Raw genomic sequence first — 24,859 nt, forward strand, 5'->3', positions numbered from 1 at the left:
CTGAAACTATGTGGTCGAGGCTAAAAGAATTTTCGGGACTTTGTCATGGTAAAAGAGGTTGACTACTATGGAGCCACAAGGATGAGTTGCTGTGCCGGATGCACTACGATTTTAAAACTTCTGAACCTATATCTGACCTTGACAAGTTTTTGATTCATGTAAAAGAACAGTATCCCCTTTAATTTTTGAGTTTTGTATAATATATTTTTACTGTATGCTAACTGTCTTCTGATTGGCTAGTATTTCTCAAGGTCATTTAAGATTCGTTCAAAGGTCGTCCATGTTCTTTAGTCTCGCCGTCAATTACCAAAAGACTGGAAGAACGCCATAGTAAGTCCTGTCTTCAAAACAGGTACGAAACGTAAACCTGAGAACTACCGACCCGTTAGCCTAACCACTATGATTGTTAAATTTTTAGAAAAGATTGTTCGGAAGGAGCTGTTTAAGTATCTCTACGACAACCGGATTCTTTCTGAAAAGCATCATATGTTATCCCTCTCTCATGTAAATGACCTTCCTAGTTTCCTATCATCATCGGTCTTGCTATGTGCTGACGACGATTCCCGCACTGGCAAAACTCCTGTGTGATGCTCGACATGCCCTCATTTTTCTTGTCTTGCAAAACAGCATTTGCGAGGACACGTGATTGAAACCCCATCTGTCGACTCTTTGAAAAGAAAGTTGGATCAACTGAGAGACCATAATTGCTAAGGCCAACACAGGCCACCTAGCCTCCCGTCCATTCCAATCTGAAACTGACTTTTGTGAGGCCACATTCGGAATAGGGTATTTAAGCAGCGGGTGCCTGTTTCATGTATGAGGAAGATATACAAGAACGGATTTAACGATGAAGGACCCAAACGATAACAAGTCTCTCTGGCCTATCCTTCAAAAACAAACCGAGACTGCCGAACCTATTTCCGTCATCTTACCGCAGGTTACAGGGTGATCTAATACTGGGTTACTGTATACTAAACTATGATTTTAGTATTAATAGGTCTTACATTTTACTTCATTGTAGGACTGATCATTTAAGGGAGAATTTATGATAATTCAAAAACTGAGATCAAAAATCTTAAAACCCAACCGGGATAATTCATATCCCACTATAGCAAGTATGCTTTTGGTACAATAAATACACAAAAGCAAAATTAATTCACAACAAGCACAAAATCACCTCCCTTGTTTGAGACGCGTCGATTTTTTCTATGTTTCGAGATGTCGATGTTTGTTTTTTTTAAACTCTCGACTCACAGGCGGCTCAAAACAAAATGAAAGCAACTTACCGAATTACCACCTGGCAGTGTATGGGATAGTGTAACGCGCACTTCAAAAGAGACACTGTTAAAAACTATGTACAACAACCATGAAGTTGGCAATTTTGTGATCTAACTTCAACTTTGTCCGGGAGGATGGGTGTATTATGCAATGTTATACACCCACCAATGATAACAACGACGACAATAAAATCATTGTTGCGACAGACTGCAATCGAGCATAGCGAAGGGCCCAGGAAAGGACCTGAGAATGCTGATCGGTGATCTATACGCCAAAGTCAGAATGAACTACTATGGTTATGAAGATATCATTCAGGCAACATGGACTAGGAGAAAGAACCGAAAATGCAAGAGATTTGCTACTTTATCTGCATTCAACAAAATGGTTATAAACTTAACAATATTCCCACACAAACGCATACACGAAGCCACATATACCACACCACACCACACCACACCAAAGAGAACCAGATAGATCACATTTGCATCAACAAAAAATTTCGAAGGACCAGGAGAGAAGCTGACATAGCTTCAGATCACCACTTGGCTGTGGCCAAGATGAGGCTCAAGCTAAAGAAATATTGACCAACTGGAAATACAGCATTACAAAGGTGCAAGAAAGGCATTCCTTCAAAATACTGGCAAACTCAACTATTTCATGGAGGCTCTCAACAACAGGTTCCAAGCTTTACAGGATCTATTGGAAGAAGAAGAGATTACTATTGAGGACGATTGGATAAGTATCAAAGAAGCACTAATGTCAACGTGTCAGGAGGTTCTGGGTCGCAAGAGGCATCATAATAAGGAATGGAGTTCTATGGGAACGCTGAACAAGATTGAAGAAAGGAAGAACAAGAAGATAGCAATTAGCAACAGTCGAAAACTATCAAAGAAAGTCGAGGCACATGCTGAATACACAGAAGCAACCAAGCAAGCTAGGAAGATGATTTGAACCGACATGCAGAAGTACATGGAAGAGCTAGAAACGACAGTGGAAAAAGCTGGAAGAGAAGGAAATATGAAACTACCATATGACAAGACGAAGAAACTGGAAGGGAAATAAAGTAAACCAGAGAGACCGGTAGAGGACAAAGAAGGAAAGACAGCCACTAGAATTCAAGGACAGAGAAACAGGAGAATGGGAAATTTCGAGGAAATCTTGAATAAACTGGGTCCACTGGATCTACCAGATATCGAAACAGCACACACAGACATTCCCATAGATCTCACCCTACCGACGATTGAAGAGATAAGGGTGGTCATTTGACAAGTCAAGAGTGGGAATGCAGCAGGTTCTGACTAAATGCCAGCCAAAGCATTCAAGCTAGATATAGAAATAATTGTAAACATGCCTCACTTTCTGTTCAGGAAGATTTGGGAGGAGGAACAAGTGCCGATGTATTGAAAGGAAGAATACCTCATCAAGATATCAAAGAAAGGAGATCTCGGCAACTGCGAAAACTATATAGGTGTAGAGGCAAATAAATCCCCAAAAATCAATAGCTCTGTAAGTGTTCGACATTGGATGCTGACCACATTAGTTTTAATGGACTCACCTAGCTGAAGGTGCTCGGTCATGCATTTACAACAGATCACGAGTTGGAACGCCGTGCTCAACTTTTCCTGAGGTCACTAACCAGTTTAGATCAGTCATTTCTCCATATATTGATAATCTATCAATTATATCTTCCAACCTCCTTGCTTCTGCCTTTTGATTTCACTGGGTGGACATGATTCAATTGTAGGTGTTACTGGTCAAAGTGTTGTCAAACTACAATACCTGTTTTATCTTCAGAGGTATCGCATTACTGTCAGTACCGGGAGAGGTTTTCAACTTTGTTATGCAGTTTGCCCACTCCCCATTGAAATCGCTACTGATGGTGGGGACCTTTTTGACCAGGTGCCTAAGACCGAGCCATATGATAAGATAAAAGCATCTGTAATTCAACACACATGTCTCGTATGAAAAAAGACTACAACAATTATTAGCGTCATGTGAGTTGAGAGACAACATTCCATCACAGCTGTTAAGGCACATGAAACAGCTAGCAGGTCCATATAAACTACATGAAACCCCGCTAAAACAAATCTTTTTTCAACGTCTACCATATAATGTAGGACAAATTCTCCACGTATCAGGAAACTCAGTTAACCTCGATGATTTAGCAGATATGGCTGACAAAATGATGTAAATCTACCCAGACAACCATTGTGTTAACTCAGTACAAACCGCCGGTAGAGAGGATACAAGTAGCACAGCCAACTTCCAACAACAGATATCGGAGATTTCAAGGCAACTGGCATCACTACAAGCCACCATTGCCACGATCCACTCCCGTCGACCCAGATCCTCGTCCCAGAGAAGATCTTTTTCCAGACAGCGTTCTCAGTCACCTAAATGGACCACTGGAATTTGTTCGTACGATCAAAAATATGGCGCAAAAGCGCAGCGTTGCACACAACCCTGCACGTTTACTACAAACAACAACACAAGTAGGGGAAACGGGCCGATGAGACAGTGATGGCGGCACCTGTTACTGGTCACAACTCAAGATGTCTATTTCACATCAGGGATCGTATTTCTGGTTCAGAATTTTTGGTCGACACAGGAGCAAAAATCAGCATCTTTCCACTCAATCTCTCATGACGACGGCACACCGTGAGTGCTAAATTGCCACTCATTGCGGCCGACAAAACAGTGATTAAAACTTATGGATTTTAGATCTCGTACTCCGAAAAAGACTCACATTGGTGTTAATAGTTGCCCGAGTCAAACAAAACTCCGCCTGTAGCTCTTCTAGAGTTACTGCCGGTCCCAAGCCCGGGTAAAGGAGGAGGGTTGGGCATGGGGTTAGCGACCCCATCCCGTAGAAAAGCTAACTCGCTAAAAAAACGCTAACCAGAAAAAATAATTCAAACCATTTAAACTCTGCCCTGGGAGTTGAAGGAATAATTATGACGCTTCATGATGAAAGCCGAAACTCTTCGGAAGTCACGAGACCGATGCACCTTCTAACAACCAGAGCAACACTCTTTATAGGTACATGGAACGTCCGGACAATGTGGGAGACAGGAAAGACTAGCCAAATAGCAATGGAAATGAGGAGATACAACTTGGCAGTACTCGGAATCAGCGAAACCCATTGGACACAAGCTGGACAACAAAGGCTAGGTACAGGAGAGATGCTGCTGTATTCCGGTCACGAAGAGGAAAATACTCCACACACTCAGGGAGTTTCTCCAACGCTGTCCAAAGAAGCACGAAATGCACTTGTGGAATGGGAATCTCATGAACCCAGGATAATCAAAGCATCATTCAGAACAAAGAAGCAAGGGATCACAATGAACGTTATCCAATGTTATGCACCCACCAATGATAGCAACGACGATGATAAAGATCAGTTCTATGAAAGGCTTCAATCAATTATAGAGAAGTGCTCACGAAAGGACCTCACCATCCTGATGGGAGATCTAAATGCTAAAGTTGGAGTGGACAACACAGGATATGAAGATGTAATTGGACGACGTGGATTAGGAGAGAGCAATGAAAATGGGGAGAGACTTGCAAACCTATGTGCATTCAACAAATTGGTTATAGGCGGCACAATATTCCCACACAAGCGCATACACAGAGCTACATGGATCTCACCGGACCACACCACAGAGAACCAGATAGATCACATCTGTATCAACTAAAAATTCCGAAGATCAATGGAACATGTGAGAACCCGGAGAGGAGCTGACATAGATTCAGATCACCACCTGGTTGTGGCCAAGATGAGACTGAAGCTAAAGAAACACTGGACAAATGGACAAACATCACTACAAAGGTTCAATACAGCCTTCCTTCGAGATACTGACAAGCTCTATGAATTCAAGATAACAGGTTCCAAGCTCTACAGGATCTACTGAATGAACAAGAAACCACTTTGGAGGACAGCTGGAAAGGGATAAAAGAAGCACTAACTTCAACGTGTCAGGAGGTTCTTGGTCCTAAGAAGCATCATCACAAGGAATGGATCTCTATGGGAACCCTCAACAAGATTCAAGAAAGGAAGAACAAGAAACTAGCAATTAACAACAGCCGAACACGAGCAGAGAAAGTCAAAGCACAAGCAGACTACGCAGAAGCAAACAGGGAAGTGAAGAAAAGCATTAAAGCCGACAAGCAGAAATACATGGGAGAACTAGCAACGACGGAGGAAAAAGCTGCAAGAGAAGGGAATATGAGACAACTATATGATACAACGAAGAAATTGGCAGGGAGATATAGCAAACCAGAGAGACCAGTCAAGGACAAAGAAGGAAAGACAGTCACAGAGATTCAAGAACAGAGGAAAAGATGGGCAGAATACTTCGAAGAACTGCTGAATAGACCAGCTCCATTGAATCCACCGAACATCGAAGCAGCCCACACAGACCTTCCAATAGATGTCACTCCACCAACGATCGAAGAAGTCAAGATGGCCATCAGATAAATCAAAAGTGGGAAGGCGGCAGGACCTGACAATATACCAGCAGAAGCACTGAAGTCAGACATTGAATTAACTGCAAACATGCTTCACCTACTATTCAAGAAGATTTGGGAAGAGGAACAAGTGCCAATGGACTGGAAAGAAGGATATCTCATCAAGATACCAAAGAAAGGAGATCTGAGCAAATGTGAGAACTACAGAGGCATAAGTTTGTCATCAGTACCAGGAAAAGTTTTCAACAGAGTGCTGCTGAACAGGATGAAAGACGCAGTAGACGCCGAACTTAGGAATCATCAGGCTGGATTCCGTAAGGATCGGTCGTGCACAGACCAGATTGCGACACTACGGATCATCGTAGAACAATCAGTTGAGTGGAACTCATCACTATACGACAACTTCGTTGACTATGAGAATGCGTTTGACAGCGTGGACAGGAGAACATTATGGAAACTACTTCGACACTATGGAGTTCCTGAAAAGATTGTCAACATTATCCAAAACTCATACGATGGACTACAGTGCAAAGTGGTGCATGGAGGACAGCTGACAGATGCATTTTCAGTAAGGATAGGAGTCAGACAAGGCTGTCTACTCTCCCCATTCCTCTTCCTTCTGGTGATTGACTGGATTATGAAGACTTCGACATCTGACGGGAAATACGGAATACAATGGACAGCTCGGAATCAATTAGATGATTTGGACTTCGCAGATGACCTAGCCCTCCTCTCTCATACACACGAACAAATACAGATGAAGACAGCAAATGTAGCAGCAGCCTCTGCATCAATAGGCCTCTACATTCACAAAGGAAAAAGCAAGATTCTCAAATGCAACACGGAGAACACCAACCCAATCACACTTGATGGCGAAACTCTGGAAGAGGTGGAAACATTCACGTACCTGGGAAGCATCGTTGATAAACAAGGAGGATCGGATGCAGATGTAAAGGCGAGGATTGGCAAAGCAAGGGCAGCATTTCTACAATTGAAGAACATATGGAACTCAAAACAACTCTCAACCAATTTCAAGGTCAGAATCTTTAATACGAACGTCAAGACAGTCCTACTGTACGTGGAGAACTACCACAACTATCATCAGGAAGGTACAAGTATTTATAAACAGTTGTCTACGCAAAATACTCAACATCCATAGGCCGGATACTATCAGCAATAGCGTTTTATGGGAGAGGACAAACCAGCTTCCTGCTGAAGAGGAAATTAGGAAAAGACGTTGGAAGTGGATCGGACATACATTAAGGAAATCACCAATGTGTATTACAAGGCAATCCCTAACTTGGAATCCGGAAAGGAAGCGGAAAAGAGGAAGGCCAAAGAACACACTACGCCGGGAAATAGAAGCAGATATGAAAAGGACGAATTACAACTGGAAAGGAAGGCTCAGGACAGAGTTGGATGGAGAATGCTGGTGAGCGGCCTTTGCTCCTCGATGAGGGGTAACAGGCGTAAGTAAAGTAAGTAAGTCAAACAACCTATTTTCGGAGCTGAATTCCTCAGCGCTCATGATTTATTAGTAGATATGAATAAAAAGAAATTAACCGACAAGAATACACGTTTACAGGTTAGTGGTAAAAATACCCCCAACTATGAAATTCATATTGTTCGAGTGATAAAACCCGTGAATAAAATTTTCACTGACATTTTGTCGAAATACAAGTGGATCATAAAAGTTAATTATCGACACGAATGCACCGCACATCATGTACAAAGCCACATTACTACTACTGGCCCACCAATAAGCGCTAGGCCGGGAATACTGGCACCACACAAGTTAACGATCGCGAAACGAAAATTTGAACACATGATGTACCTAGGCACCATTCGGCAGTCTAGTAGCCCATGGGCGTCGCCTCTACTTATGGTTCCCAAGAAAGACCAAGGCTGCCGCCTATGTGAAGATTACCGTCGTTTAAATAACCAGACTACCCCAGACAGGTACCTTATTTCTCATCCAAATGACTTTTCTCTAAACCTACACGTAAAGCATATCTTTTCGAAACTAGACCCTGTTAGAGTGTAGCATCAAATTCCGATGGCACCTGGAAATATTTAAAAACAGCCATAATCACACTTTTTGGTTTGTTTGATTCCTGGAGAATGCCATTCGGTGTGAAAAACGCTGCTCAGACATTTCAGAGGTTCATGGACGAGCTTGCAAGACGCTTAGACTTTGTATTTGTTTATGTCGACGATGTTTTGATTGCTAGTTCATCCACGGTAGAACATGTACAGCATTTACACACCCCCTTTATACGTTTCAAAAGTTATGGCGTTGTGATTAAACTTTCAGAGTGAATATTCGGTGTCCTATTTCAACATTTCAACTTTCTATTACAGGGTCGCGATTTTATTGTAATGACTGACCATAAACCTCTATGCTACTCTCTTAACACGTCGTACGACAAGCACTCTCCACGTGAAGCAAGACAACTGGATTACATTTCTCAATTCACTTCAGACATCCAGTTCATCAAACGATACTTCAACATCGTCGCAGACGCCTTATCTATGCTGGTACACAACCACGATATAAGTCTCGAAACTCTAGCGAAACTACAAGTAGATGATGCAAATCTGAAAGCCTGCAAAGAAAAGTCTAACTTGAATCTGAAATCTGTACCTATACCTTTCTTAGACTCATCCATCATTTGCGACACTTCAACGGGTAATAATAGCTACTTTGTGCTACAAGCTTGTCATCGAAAAATATTTCAACAGCTACATGGCCTGTCATACCCAAGTATCAGAGCTACCACAAAACTCATCACAAAACGTTTCGTCTGGCCTAAACATAATTCGGGTATTAAACGTTGGACGCGAGGCTACATTCAGTGTCAACTCAGCAAAGTCCAATGGCACACAATCAACCCGATCGGGAAATTCCCTATACCCGACAAACATTTTCAGCATATTCATTTAGACTTAGTTGATCCTCTGCCACCATCAAATTCCTTCGCGCACACTCTTATCGCGGTGGACAGGTTCACAAGACGGGCGATATCATGCCTTATCAAAGAAACATCTTCAGAAACAGTAGCATCTGTTTTCCTTATTCGATGGATATCAAACTATGGATTACCTTCAGTAATTACTACAGATCGTGGTTACCAATTTCAATCATCCTATTACAGGAGTTTACTAGATTTCTGTGTGTGAACCACATCAAAACAACAGCTTATCATCCAGTAGCTAATGGTCTGGTGGAGAGATTCCACCGTTAATTTAAAGGCTCACTGATGGCACAAGCTGACACATCAAAGTGGAGCGACGCTTTACCACTTGTACTCCTTGGAATTCGTTCAACCATCAAGGAAGATATAGGATTCACAAGCGCCGAACTAGTTTATGGTCAACACTAACATTAGCAGGTCAACTAGTCAACCAAGAATCAAAAACATCAAGTGGTCCTAATCATTTTGTGAGCCTTTTTTGCGAGCGATGTAAAACATCAAAGCAATACCTCAGCGCCAACATAACAATCGCGTGCAACTTGATAAACGCCTGGAAACGTGTAAATTCGTTTTTGTTCGAGCCGATGCCGTTGAAACAACCATACGAAGGGCCTTATAAAGTAATTAAACGCATAAGCTAACACCTCATCACCATCAGAAATGGTAAGACCATTTCTTTAGATAAAATAAAACCAGCTTTGTACGAAGCTCCACAAGACAAAGAAGATAACACTGTAGATAAACAACCCCTCCCATTAATTACTGATAGATCAGAGGAGGATGAAAAACTGAGCACTAAGCCTACTTGTTTAACACGTTCCAGCAGAATCGTAAAGAAACCTAAGCGTAATGTGCATTTTGTTGAATAGCAAAATCAAAACAAACATTCATTGATATACAGTACACTGTTGAATTTACTCAATCGCCTAATAAAAACGTTTTTCTTCTTTTCTTCACACGTGCATATAATTAAGTACATTTCTCCACAATTACTCGTTTTGTTACATTTCTTTTTTCAAAGCAAGAATTATGTCACAATAATAAACGAGTGAATTCTAGGTAATTATTTAATAATTGTACATAAAAATAAACAATCCAATTTTTATTTTATGAGTTTATCAACAGTTTCGCACCGTATTATTAGTCAACTAATTCACTGACCATATATTCATTCATTTTTGTTGTGATCGAGTGCATCCATGTACATTAACACTTTGTGTTTGACTACCATGTACTTCACTCTTCATTTTCCATTGTGTCTGTGTTTTACAAACTAGTGTTACCTCCGGACACTCCAGGGGGAGCTATGTGGAGTTAGGCTTAACAAACCTATTTTGGAAATAGCTTTCGCTATCTTTCGCATTTATTTTGTCAATTTTTACAATCTGTAAATTTATCACTAAACAATTGTATTTGTTGTTTAAGTATATGACCTTGATTAATTCCTTCCTTCCGTTCTTGAATCCCACATAGCACGACACTGTTAACTGTTCATAAATGAATACACTCTTATACACACGCCTCTCGTTCTACAATGTTTGTGGATATGATAACTGAACTATTGATTGACTATCATCTATATTTATAGACTGTTGTAACATTCCCATTGTATTCTACGTTTGGCTATCTTACTGGAGCCATATCAACCTCAGTGGGTTTAATAATTATCTACAATTGTGAATTCTGGCACCAAATACAACAGAACACGCACCAGCCAGCAGATTTAAATAACTTCCCTTAACTTTTATTTGTGTTCATAACTTATAAATTGTATACTAATATATTTACTTTTGGACGTAATAACTTTATTAGTATTTTTGAGTTGATATACTTTTTGGTCCGCCACAAATCCTCTTAGTATGTATAAAAAATGAAGGTGTGAATAATTCATGGACAGAAAAATGTGCATAAATCAGTTAATGAAAGCTTTTGATGATATATGTATAAGAACTAAGTACTATACTGGAATTCTTCAGTTGGGGAGGTGGATCAGAATACCGACATTATAGTTATAAAAAAACAGTAGCTAGTGGGAAAGTCTTATATTTTGTCTAACGACTTATGAAACTAGTAATAGATTATTCTAGTCTAACATGATATGTTGTTTATTCTGTCGAGAAGCTTGAGTCTTGGTTACAATTAACTACGTCGATAAAGAAACTAACTGAAACTGCCTTTCTGAAATTTGTTCAATTTACTTTAGCTACTTGTAAGTAGTCAAGCTCAAAAATATCAAAAGTTCTCAGTAGAATTAAATTCATGTAGTTAACACAGTTGGTCATTGACTTGACTAACACGTTTAAAATGTTTTTTTAGGAATTTACTAAAACTTGTTTTGGTAACAGTTAATATTTTAGAAGTATTGACTGCGTTAGAGTTTGTTATCGACTTTGATGAACTTGTCAATGAATTTGATTGTAATGGATTAACTCTTCTTTCAGCAGGTAGACGAGGATCTCTGCCACGTTGTTCACTTTCATGTAGATGACCAATTAGCAATACAAAAAGGTCTGCAACCATATGATTCAACGATGCAGAAACTTCGATAAATTTTGCTCCATGTATTGAGGCTAAATGACGGCCTTCTGTTACAAAGGGGAAAACAAAAAGTCAGTAAAAGGTGAAATCAATAAAATCACTTAATTAAAAATCTCATGTTCAATTCTCTTAAACTTTACTCTTTACATTTATCACCAGATCCCATTTTCAGGTTTTTAAAGATTTTTAAAATCTTGGAGTACCTAGGGCGGATAATAAGGTCAATAGCTAGAATATATTATCACCGTTTGTCAGTTAAGCCCTCTGAAATCAAACTATATAGATTAGTTATTCATTACGATCAAATTCCATCCTCTTTTTTCTTATTACTCTACAAAGCTGTATCCAATGGCGTCATATTCGGGTCACTCATTCCAATGTTCCAATCTAATAGTGCATATTAATTGTTAACATTGTCATTATCCTGTGAAATTAATTTACAGAAATTGTGAAGATAATTTTATATTATCAAAATTTAGTGCATTTCTGACTGCAGAAATGTTGCCGAACTAATTAATGTTAACAAACTGATAATATAACTTCTAACCTAAACCCATACTAACAGTATGATAAGATAATGGATGATTTTCATACTGGGATCTTTAATAAACTGTGTACTCCTTATACGCTGAATAAAATGTTCTGTTAACTATTCACATTTGTAAACTAATAGGATAATGAAACTCTTGTCTTAAAAAATCCACGAGCTAAAAACAGAAGAGAACATAGTCATCATTCAACGTTTGTGTAAAACTGGATTATAACACAGTGAGAAAAGTTCCAGTATCAAATAATTAGTGTATACTTCTTAGTTTTTCCTCATATTTGACATCATTTCTGAAATGCAGTTTTCTTGTGATGTCATTGTAGTTCTCACACTTATTGAGATCTTTCTTTGGTATCTTGGTGAGATATTATCCCTTATAGTCTGTTGGCATTCGCTCTTCTCAAATCTTTGTGAATAGAATGTGGAGCATCTTTTACGTAATCTTTATGCCTGAATTTAGTGCCCCTGCTGCTTTCTCACTCTTTATTCCTCTGCTTGTTGGTGGGGTGACATCTGTAGAAAGGTCTGTGTATGCCGCTTCGTTGTCCGGTACGTTCAGTGAAGCTTGTCTATTCAAAAGTTTTTCAAAGTACTCTACCCACCTGTTTCGCTGTTCTTGAATCTCAGTGAATGACTTGCCTTCTTTGTTCTTGATTGGTTGCTTTGGTTTACTGTATTTCCCTGATACTTCGTTGTATCATATAGTTGCCTAATATTTCCTTATCTTGAAGCTTTTTCCGCTGCCGTCTCTAGGTCTCCTGCTTGTAACATCTAATGCTCCTCTTCACACTCTTATTTACCTCTGTATTCGGTTTGTGCCTTGAATTACTCTGCTCTAGTTCGACTGATGTTAATTGTCGTCTTCTTGTTTTTCCCTTCTTGAACCCTGATTAAGGTGTCATCAGAGATCTTTTCTTAATGCTGGTGCTTGTTGTGGCACAGTACTTCGTTGACTCCTTTCCTGTTGTTTTCCAATAGTTGTTTCCTCTTATTGAAGTAGATCTTGCAAGGATCGAAGCTTTTTGTTGAGACCTATCTTGAATTCTTTAGGTTTGCCAGCGTCTCAAAGGAAGGCTGTATTAAAATTTTGCCACGCTATATTATCAGTTTCACAGTGTGTCTTTAGCTTTAGTTTCTTCTTGGTGACAATCTGGTGGTGGTCTGAAGCTACACCTGCTCCTCTCTTTGTTCTCATGTTCTCCAAAAATCTTCTGAATTATTTATTGATGGTAGTGTGATTAATCCGGTACCCTGTAATGTGATCAGGTGAGATGCATATAGCTTTATGTATACATTTGTGGGAGAAGGCATATAAATTTGCAAATCTCTCACCATTTTCGTTCCTTTCATTTAGCTCACGCCGTCCTAGTATATCTCCATACTTTGTGTTGTCTATTCCGAACTTGGCATTTAGGTCTCCTATCAGGAAGGTTAGACCATTTTTCGGGCACTTCTCGTTGATAGACTGCAGCCTCCCATAAAACTTATCTCTTTCACTGATATCATTGGTGGGTGCATAATACTAGATAACATTCATCGTAATCTCTTTCTTCTATATTTTGGAAAGTGTTTCGATGATTCTGGATCCATGAGATCCTCATCCTATAAGTGTTTTTCGTGCTTCTTTGAACAACATCAGTTTATATTGTTTTGTGTGCGAAGCATTTTTTTCTTAATGACCAGAGTAGAACGCCACCTCTTCCGAAGCTAACCTTTTCTGTCCAAAATGACTTCAATCAGTTAGACTTATTCTAAGCACCAAAAAGTTGTGTCTTCTCATTTTCGCTGCTAGTTGACTAGTTCTACCGATCTCCAACATTGTGGGAATATTCCATGTACATACATCAAGCGTCGCTCTGGTTTTTAGAAGTGATATCGGTATCGTGACTTCCGAAGAATCTCGGCTTTCAGTATGAGGCGTCATAACTTTTTAAGTAAATATTCTTCAACTCTCAGGCCAGAGTTTAAATGGTTCAAATAATATTTTCCGGTTCAGTCTATTTAAGCAGGAGGGCTTCCTTCGAGATGTGATTGATATCTGCATACACAGTCCTCCTAGTTTTTCCAGGCTTGGAACTGGCAGTAATCTTAGAAGGGCAACAGGTGGAGTTATAGTGCAAGATTTCATGATTAAATTTGTGACTATCCATTAGAGAATGTATTAGAGATTTGTAGGCTTCCAGACATAATCGGAAACAAATCTTAATTTCGCATTCTTTGAAGTACAATTACAACAATTTACACAAAATCAACCAATCATTAACTTATCATCAGCAAATTCTTCTTTAACATCTCATATTATTATTGTCTTCCTCACGGTTTTATTTTATAAAAAAAAAGCATGCTTACTGTTAAGTTAATGTAATCCACAGTGTAACTATCTTTGTTCAGAGGATTCAAATAAAAGAAAAGCAGTCAAGTGATCAATGAAAACTGAACTTGAAATGAAAACCAAAAAATGCATCATCTTAAAGAGAAAGGAAGAACTAAATTCATGGTAGTAACATGAAAATACCTACTACAGTAAGATGTTTATTTATACATGCATATCATACAGTCTCTATTTTGTTTTAATCCCTATTTCTTTTATTTTAGCTTTCATAATATTCAGAAGGGGTTTTGGAGGAGATTTCAGTATTTTCATAGTTGAAATCATGAGTCAATTGAAGCTAGACCACTATGGAAAACCTGGAAGCACTGGACGGCCGTTTCGTCCTACTATGGGACTCCTCAGCAGTGCGCATCCACGATCCCGCCTAGCGATATTCGAACCCAGGATCTACCATTCTCACGCCAGAGCACTTAATCGGTAATTAAAGCAAATTATTATCGTGAATGTAAACTCTTTTTTCCTTTTTTTCTCCTTTTAATTTGTTATTTACCTCCTTACTTAACCAAGTGATTCTGTTTCGTTTTGATTCTTAATAAGAAATAGAAATAAACAGTTTAATCAATCTTAGTTTTACATGTATCACTATCAAAAATACAATTTACTTCTTTTTTTAATTGATTTTTAATGTTTATATCTGAGTGGTTAAGTGATAAATAAGCACGATACTTAGTAACAACTGTTTAAGAGCATAAGAATAAATGTAACGAGAAAAAAAGAAACACCCCCCAAAAGAAATTTATGTTATTAAAGACACTAAAATTATTGATTTGTTATGTAGTTTATTTAACATATTGTTTACTACTTAGCTGTTGTTGGTTGTGATAGATAATAATTTCTGTGATAATTTAAGATAATTAACATAAGTAGCATTTAACACTAATCGGAAGTGGAAAATCTGTCAGGAGAAGGCTAAGAAGATCAAGTTGTAGAGAATAGAATGTGAAGGACATATGATGGAAATTCACGAATGAAGTATTCAGTGTATAATTCTCATATTTTATGAAGAGATTCTGTAATTTTGTATTGAAATACAGTTGGTTGTCTCTGTTTGTATTCTCGTTCACAACAATATTATTTTCATAGCTGAATGCGTGAGTCAATTGAAGCTAGACCACCAGGGAAGACCTTGAAGCACTGGACGGCCGTTTCGTTCTATTGTGGGACTCCTCAACAGTGCGCATCTACGATCCCGCCTCATGAGATTCGAACCCAGGACCGACCTGTCTCGTGACAGAGCACTAAACCAATAGATCACTGAGCCGGCATCCGATGGTGTTTATGTCTAACTTCAACCAATCCACGAAGTTCAGCAACCATTCACTAATTGTCTTCAGTGAGTTCCTATCACACAACTATGAAAATACTAAATCTCCACAAAACCCCTTCTAATAACAATATTATTGTTAAATCTTACAAATTTGTATAGTTCACATTACTATACTTCTGTAAACACTAAATAATTAGACAGAAAGAACTTCAAATAACTTATAAGATAACAGAGATTTCTGAACTAACAAGCTCAACTAAATATTCTAGATTTTTCAAAAAGTGCAAATCATCACTGAGTACATAATGAACATAAAATTTAATATACATTTGAAAACCACTCCCATATAGTTGGTATTTGCAAGACGTTTAAAAATGCTTATATCAAAGCCAAAATACTATATCTACGTATTCACATTCTAGTGCCAGGTGAAATCGGTAGAATATCGAAACTGCGATAAGTTACTATGTAATTTACGGGTTATATAAATCCAGGTTAAATTTAATATAATATTACCTGACGCTAAACTGTCACATATTCATTATTTATATAAGTGCTAGTGAAAACTAATTAGAGATTTTTAGTTACAGCTAAATGGTTGGAAATCGATAATCGTCATCACTAATTTAGTAGTTAACGTTGATGGTCATTGAAAATCATGATGCTCCACGGGTTAACTAATAAATCATGTAAATAATAATTTGAAGGTCCATAAGTTACATTACTGATGAACATTACTTAGACAACTATTGAGAGCCAAGAAGCACTGGACAGTCATTTCTTCATGAAAATGCGATATAAAATATACAAGTTCTACAATTTTCACAAGCCATTTACATCTACATTTGTCATATGCTCATTAGCGACTAATTTCAAAAGTTAATTCCTTGAGTTCCAATGAGATACCATCACTGGTGTAGTTTAGCCAAGTCTAGTGTGAAGTAGATACCCATCAATGGTTTTCAACAATGATCGCTCATTATTACTAATTGATTGAAGTTACTTATATATGCCATTAGATGTCAACTCATTAGTTCAAAGGTTAAGTGCTTGCTACGAGAACTAAAAGTAGACTAAAACACTCAAGGATTTCCAAAAACCGTTCGAATTATTGATTTGATTATTAATTGCATTTTATTCTTTATTATTTTTATTATTCTATCCTTTATATATTTCCGATATTTTTTATCAATTTTGATCAACGTTCAAGATGGTGGACTATTTAGCTAACTCTGAAAAAAATTAAACTTGAACTAACAGAAATAAGAATTATCTGAATTGGTTTATGTTATTGTAGTGAACAGAACACGATTGGGGACAATCGAATGTATTTAAACAAACATTACAGACTATCTCAGTAAATTCTGATAACCAAACAATGAACAGTCAATTTGCAAATTAACAACCAATTGTTTCAATCTTCACTGTTTCTTCTCTAATTCCATTGTTCGTGCATTTTCCTACCGATTGCGCTTCGTTTCAATTCTTTCCTCATCGGTCTTCTGCGAAAATACATTCTATGTCTGACCAACACCATATACTACTTATATGGATATAAGTAAACCACACCACACTCATCCCCCCTTTAAAGCATTCGTTCATGCGGTGGTTCTGTTCGCCATGCCACTGTCTTCTTTCACTGCAGTCTGTGCCAAACTCTCCGTCAGAATGTCGAGTCTGCAACGCGCTGACCTCCATAGCTCCGTCGACCTGCCGGGGCACCAACATCCGCATCCACCCGGCACCTGGGACGTTCAACACCCGTACTCCACCGGCCTGCTGAGCCATCTACATCCGATGTCCGCCCAGCAGCCGCACGTCCCACTGCTCCTCTCCGTCGACAGCACCCGCTACAGCCAACGCCGCCCCGCCAGAACACTCAACTCGACGCCAACTCTCCACACCAGACTGCCCCAACTAGCACCTCAACTCCAGACCCGCAGCGGCGTCCGCAGAACAGCACCCTTCCTCCTACTGGTTGGCAGCGACACCAAATGTAGTGAATGAGAACACGACTGGGGACAATCGAATATGTTTAAGCAAAGATTACAGACTATCTCAGTAAATTCTGATAACCAAACAATGAACAGTCAATTTGCAAATTAACAACCAATTGTTTCAATCTTCACTGTTTCTTCTCTTATTCCATTGCTCATGCATTTTCCAGACGTTTGCGTTTCATTTCAGTTCTTTCCTCATCGGTCTTCTGCCAAAATACATTCTATGTCTGACCCACACCATATACTACTTATATGGATATAAGTAGACCACACCACATTATAACTTGTGGCCTTGTGCCCCATTAACGTATAATGTAATGACACCGGCAATTAGAGAACAGCGATTTACTGACTGGACCAATGAAGAATAAACCCGTACCAGTAGTCTACAGTCCTTATCCATCCTTCTTCCTGCTTAGCCCCACCTCTTGAGTCCAGAACGCAAATCTCAGCCTTCGAGACATAAATAATTTGTTTCAAACATACTGGGTTTATATACAAGCCAAACGGACCACATCACACTATATATTAGAAAATAACATTTGTACAAGATCTAGCCGAAAGTGTCTGTGATTGAGGGAGACTGTAATTAATAGACTGAGCGTAACTCAAGAATGGTAAATCGTATAATAATAATCTCTGGGTCAAAATAAAGCTTTTAATAAAAGGAACATGAATATTCACAGTTTAGCTACTTAATTGGTACACTACTTAATTATACAATAAAAATATATGAATAGTATTAGTCTAGAATTAGATTCTAATAGTTACCATTCATTATTCTTATTGAGATATAACAATTTAAGGGGGTTTTCTGTGGAGATTTTTAGTAATTTGTTTATATATAGTTGAAATCATGAGTCGGTTGAAGCCAGACCAGTGACTGGCTCCATGAGGTATTTCCTGGAGTTCTAGTGAGAATCAGTAACCCGTGGAGTTCAACCAGGTCTGTTGGGAGATATCAACTCACTGGAGATAATTGGTGAACGGTTGCTCAACTTTTTGGATTGGTTGGAGTTAGACGTAAACACCATCGGATGCTGGCTCAGTGGTCTATCGGTTAAGTGCTCTGGCCGGAGACTGGTAGATCCTGGGTTCGAATCTCATGAAGCGGGATTGTGCATGCGCACTGCTGAGGAGTCCCACAATAGAACGAAACGGCCGTCCAGTGCTTTCAGGTTTTCCCTGGTGGTTTAGCTTCAATTGACTCATGATTTCAACTATATTTATACCAATTTACTTAAATAAAAGAACTAAAATTCAATTTTATTTATCATTAATTTAACAAATAAAATTTAGAATAGTTTTAATTAAGGAATAACTTTTTCTCTTATCTCCATGGCTTCTGATCGGATCGTTTATTTCAGATAAATGTTTTAACATAATTAATGAATGAGTCCTAATTTAGATGGGTTTTTCAACAGGTTATACTTAATTAACTTTTTGTGCGATATACAACATTTTCTGGGTTGTATTGATTTAATCCAGCCTTCTTAACTGATTAACCCTTGTCTCTAATTAAATTTATATAAAGAATTTATTACTTCATTAGTGATTTTATTATTAATAATACAATGGGTCATGGGCACAGTAGAGCGCCAGGAAACATTCGATATTAAATAGTGACAATAGTGTGTAGAAAATTATTTGCATTGAGTAATACAGTTTCAATGCGTATACAATTGTGATAGATTCTACTTAGTAGAAGATTCATTTTAATGTTGACGGGAAGCCATTTTTTGGTAATCCTTGAAGCCACTAAGCTGTATTATCTTTGGAACCACTTCTACGGAGTTGTCAAGAACAAACGCAAACTAATTTACTTCAGCTATTCGCTATTTAATGACATGATACCATAAGATGACTAGTTCACTGCTAATTTTTCGTTCAGCTCTAGTGCCGGGAAATCTGATGTAATTTGAAGCGTAAGTTCAAGCCACCAAAGCTGTTGTTTAAAGATGAGAGGATTAGTTTGAACATCACCATCATTGTACCTAATACGCTTTACCAGAAAGCAGCTTTACTTACAGTGTTGCTATGGCTAGCTAACAATCCCTTTGGATTACTGATGATTAAAAACACAGATGATAAGATAGTGAACTCATAAAACCCAATGGAGATAGTCCTACTGCACCTTTGCACCTCTGACAACTTGAGAAGCCGACTAACGTTAATTTAGCGCCGAAGATATACATGATAGTTGCAGGTCACTTTCGTTTTCACAACACTTAAATTGAACTCGCTTCTCAAATAATAATTAGTGCTCACAAGATTATTAGATAAACTAACTCCTTATCTATTTCTATCCTCACATCAGTGATGGAACAGGCTGTAACCAACTTTATGGTATTTCAATGCAGTTTTAATTATTATTACAGTAATAGAATCGAAAAAGACTCAGCACGTAATAGCTTTTTATTTTGAATCGGTAAATGGTATCTTATCGATAATATAGAGGAACTAATTGCATTTTTGAACTATGAGTTTGTAGCTGAAAAGTCATCATTACTTAATCAGAAATGCCAATAAACTGTTTTCCATTGATGTAACATAAGTATAGGTGCTTAATTGAAGTTGCAAATATTGCCTGATTGAACTATAACATTTGCAAGCTTTCTTCAAGTGCTTTTGACTTCATGTTTGCAGTTAAACACATTCTGTCGATGACTAGAAGCAGACATCAAAAGAATGAGTGGCCATTGGAAACAACTAGGGAGGATTACCCAGGATAGAATTTGATGGAAAATCCTGGTGTGCAACCCATGCTTCCCCATGAGGGGTAACAGGCGTAAGTAAACAATTAAGTTACATTTGAAGATGCTTACTACTCTGTACATCAAATTTATCTTAATTTGGTGACCATCAAAACGTAGCTGACTGGTCAGATTGAAAGTTAAACGAATAGTTTTTTCCTTATAGTGAAAATGTGTGTTATAAATTCCTGAATATAAAATAATTCATGGTCTATTATTTGGTAATTTCTGTTTGACATATCATCCTAAGTAACGTATCATGTATTCAAACAATAGATTCCTTCATACTCTCACTGAAAAATGATTAAAATATGCATTTCATATACCATACTTAACGATATCAGTTAGGTAAATCATCCAGGACAATGTTAATATCAACATAATTGAAAAACCAACTTGTTCGATCATATTTCGATTGTAAATCTGCGATACATAAACGAAAAAAGAAGGGATCGTTCTGTTATTCAAAGTCAATCACAATTACAAAATAACCTAAAAAACCCTCTAGTTTAAGTTGAGCTACTCATAAAACTCATTAGCAAATTATCCGAGTTTATTTGATGGCGACATAAAATAAAAACTATAACTGCATTATGTCATACACGATTGAGAAAAAAAGTTGTACAGCAATTAAAAAGGGATTTGACAAAGCAATCGATATTTATGTATTGTTAATCTGAAATGTTTCTAAAAAGTATTCAGTAGGAATTTCAATTAGTTCAACAGTATGAAAGTGTTTCTGCATACTAGTGCTTTTTTGTAAAATGAACAAAGTAGATATAATGGATTTTTATTTTGTTACAGTTGAATAGATAATAAAGAAATTCAATATTTTGATAACACTCATTATCTAGAAATTAAATAATATGATGTTATTATAAACAGAAATGGATGGTGGCTAGGAGTGGAATCCAGGATGCGTGTTCTGTCCTAGTTGGAATTCGTCAGCCAGATATACACGCATTTCAGAATTGATGTTTACTCTGAGACTCGAACCCAGAGCTGTTAGCTTCAAACATTACCACATTACCCGTTTGGCTACTGAGTCTAGATAGCTACTAGCTTGCGCAATGAGATGACGTTTCAATTCATTTTTGTATTCAAACAAAGAACGATACTGGGTTCGAGTCCCGGAGTGAACATCAACTCTGGGATGCAGGTTCATCCATCTGACAAATCTAAAGTAGGACGAAACTCACGTCCTGGATTCCACTGCTAGCTACCATCTATCTCCGTTTACAATGCTTTTGACTTAAGGCGATATCGAGGCAATCCACACAAGGTATACATATGCCAATAAGAGACTGATCAATGAGATGATTCAAACAAACAATACAAGAATGAATATGATGTCATTATTGGAATGATATGTCAGAGCTTATAGTAAATGACATCAATAATCACTTACCATCAATAGATACTTGTCTACCTCTGACTAAATCTGATTTATTACCAACAAGATAGATTAATCCAGGTACGGCTGATATTGGACTATTCATTGCTTTTGATGATGACAACGTTGGACATTGCCTTGTATCATTCAATGGTGTCAATGCATTAACGATTAATCTAGCTGCTTCAAAACTATTTTGATCATCAATAGCATAGACAACAAGGAATGCATCGATACAATCACGTATTTGAACTTCCTTTAGGGAATAAATTAGAAAAAATTGATAAATAGTGAAAAAGATAGTCAAATAAAATGAAATGACCAATGTTTGTAGATGAATTAAACCATTTTAAAGATTCTGATTTTTTCAAAAGATTACTTAACTTAAACTTACCAGTGTCTATTAGTAAAACGAGTTTGATTTATGATATCTGTTGAGTTCAAATAGTAGTCAGCGACACAGACTTAACATTGGTCGGAAAACACTGAAACCATAATAGGACACTGTTTAGTTATTTGACCGTTGAAATCATGGATTTTGAACATCGGTTTAAAGACTTCAGTAGTTTCCTAAAGTGGTCTGTAGTATGTGAAGCTAAATGCTGAAACTATTTTGCTAAACTATTCATTTGTAACTATTAAGTAGTTAAACTATTAATTAACTAAGAATGATCTTAAATCACTTCTTGTGAATTCTATTGCTGAATTATCAATTAACATTGGGTTAGCATTCCTGTAAAGCTTATCTTAAGGGGGATAAATTATTCTTTATAACATTTGTTGCTCTAACATTTCGGTGGATGACTTTGGCAGAGTTATCAAGAAATTACAGTGAAATTTACAAAGTGGCGGTCTGTCAGAATATTTAGGCTACCTGTTCCTACCACCTAGATATTTCAACAAGTTATCTGTTGTTTGTTTGTTTTAACACATCATTATGTTCATTAGTCGCATAACCTATCCAGGCGCGTTTATGAAAAGTTTAAGATCATTCGCTGTCCAAGTTACAAAATAGTACAATCAGAAACATCATAATGGTGGCTAACAATATGTTTTGAAAAGAACGAACATTAATCATGTGTCGATTCCTGAACTGCTAAATTCTAACTCCCAATCACCAAATGGCAAGGTGGACTATCTTCAATTCCTACTAAATATAGACATATGTCGTAATTATGGTGTTATCACAATTCAAGAATTCTAGTTAATGATTTGCACAACGATTGTTCGGTATCACTACTACATAGTTTCGATATTTATCGACATGATCGATGAGGCAATAAGAGAAAGTGTTGGAGGCGTTGTAGATACATTTGTAACTGTGATCTGGTGTTGATATAATTTTACGCGCTTTGAGTTTTCCAACAACTTTATTGACTGTTTAAAGTTAAGTTGCCGTCCAAAACACTTGAACAAAAAATAATTATGTATATGTTACCAATATCTGTGTGACTCGAGACGGCACATCATCTGCACTATCTGTTTTCGTTGATGGATCCACCGACTTTGCTGTTACTGGCTTCAATGGTTCACTTTCAATTAATGTGGTGATTTTAACTCATGTGATTGTCACCAAAATGTAGTGAATTTTCCCACTCGTTCGGATTCCCATTTAAACTTGATTTTCGTTAATGATGAAGAATACGTGTGGTTCGTAAATGTGCTCAACTGTCTAGTTCTGACTATTGTATTATTCGTGTTCTACCTGAAGTATATGACAATCATGGAAAGAGCAGACTCTTACATCAAATGAAGATAAATACAAGAATTACTCAGAAGGAAAAATTCAAAATTTGAAAAAAAACATTTTTCGTACAACAAACTGGGGATTATTTACAAATGACGAACTGAAAAACACCCTTGATGTTGTCACTTATTATATTAAATTCTGTCCTGATATTTGTTGCCCCACTGAAATCATTTTTGTAAGTTTGGTCGACCTACATTTTCACAACTAAAAAGATTACGGAGGGTAAATGAAAGAATATACAAGAATAGAAGCTAAATTGAAGTTCGAAAGCTAAATGGTTTAATAAACCAAAAGATTGGACGTCTGAACTTGATGTTTGCTCACAAACTCCCATATTGTTAAAACTCTTCATGTATGTGAAAACTATTTTAAAAGCTCACAGATGATAGACGTAATAGTGACGATAACCAGCTGAATGTTTGTGATGCAAGCATGTCTTTTGCACATCAATAATCTGATATCCGCATGTTTGAACGATAGTTGTGCTTCGATTTTCGATGAAACTGATGTCCGAAAATGTCTCCAGTCACTTAACTCGTCCCATAGTTTAGGACCTGATGAAATCCCAAACTTCTTTTTCGAAAAATGTGCTACCTTTCTGTGTTATCCATTCACGAGCATCTTTAATGAATCATTCTCAACGATTTTCGTACTGAAGATGTGGAGAAAGGTAAAGATAATCATAACACCAAAAATATATCAGGCGATAAGAATGCAGAACTTAGACCCATAGTAAAAACTTCACCTCTTTTCAAAACAATGGAAAAACCATTGCTACTTTCACTTCGATCCGCATTGGAAGAACATATTGATCCATATCAGTTTGCTTACAAATGCAAAAGAAGTACCTTAGATGCTGCTGTTATTCTACATCATAATATAGTGTTCAGCTTGGAAGAGGGTAACAATATTTTCGATAAGGATTTCAAGATTATAATTCCTGCTTTGACTCTATTTCATGACCAATACTACTTCGTAAGTTTATTAGCGTCAACACCAACAGCTAGAAGACCGACTGACTGTGTTCGTATCTCTCTGGAAGAGAACAGTACACTGTGCTTGGAGGAAAGTATTCAAATTCTCAACTATGCGGTTTGTCTCACTGTATGTACACGGATTTCTACCGCTTTACACCCTCTTGAGACGAATGAGTTCTTATCTCTCATTGATCGATGGTCTGTTGCTAATGATCTCACACTTAATCCTTTTAAATATCAAATTGTTAACTGTAGCCTGAAACACGAACATCACTTGAACACACTGTTGGATTCCCATCAAGTTTCTACTATCAAAGATTTTGTAATAGCAGCAGTGTCAAAGGTCATTTATCTTGGTATAATTTTCTCCTCTGATTTTTATTGGTCCTCTCATGTTTTATTGCTATCGAAGAAAGTTTTCCGCCTGACTTGTCGCATAAACAGTGATATGGAGAACCAATCAGAAGTAGCCTGATGAGACGGTCAGTCAATGGTAATCAGAATCGATCTAAAAGACAAGTG

The 24,859-nt window shown here is 37.5% G+C and overlaps 3 protein-coding genes across 3 annotated transcripts; 1 reads left to right on the top strand and 2 right to left on the bottom strand.

Annotated features, from left to right (window-relative positions):
* Positions 1-10,985: 10,985 nt before the first annotated feature.
* On the bottom strand, positions 10,986-11,240 carry Smp_139040 (hypothetical protein; the record flags this gene model as incomplete). Its single annotated transcript, XM_018800059.1, has 1 exon — positions 10,986-11,240. The coding sequence occupies one exon, from the start codon at positions 11,238-11,240 to the stop codon at positions 10,986-10,988; it is 255 nt and encodes an 84-aa protein (XP_018653910.1).
* A 5,844-nt stretch (positions 11,241-17,084) lies between these two features.
* On the top strand, positions 17,085-17,471 carry Smp_203380 (uncharacterized protein; the record flags this gene model as incomplete). Its single annotated transcript, XM_018800060.1, has 1 exon — positions 17,085-17,471. The coding sequence occupies one exon, from the start codon at positions 17,085-17,087 to the stop codon at positions 17,469-17,471; it is 387 nt and encodes a 128-aa protein (XP_018653911.1).
* Positions 17,472-21,617: 4,146 nt separating this feature from the next.
* Smp_116270 (putative hypothetical protein) lies at positions 21,618-21,716 on the bottom strand (the record flags this gene model as incomplete). Its single annotated transcript, XM_018800061.1, has 1 exon — positions 21,618-21,716. One exon carries the CDS (start codon positions 21,714-21,716, stop codon positions 21,618-21,620), a length of 99 nt encoding a protein of 32 aa, XP_018653912.1.
* Positions 21,717-24,859: the final 3,143 nt, after the last annotated feature.

Source organism: Schistosoma mansoni, chromosome W, assembly GCF_000237925.1.
Source record: "Schistosoma mansoni strain Puerto Rico chromosome W, complete genome".
Taxonomy (NCBI): domain Eukaryota; kingdom Metazoa; phylum Platyhelminthes; class Trematoda; order Strigeidida; family Schistosomatidae; genus Schistosoma; species Schistosoma mansoni.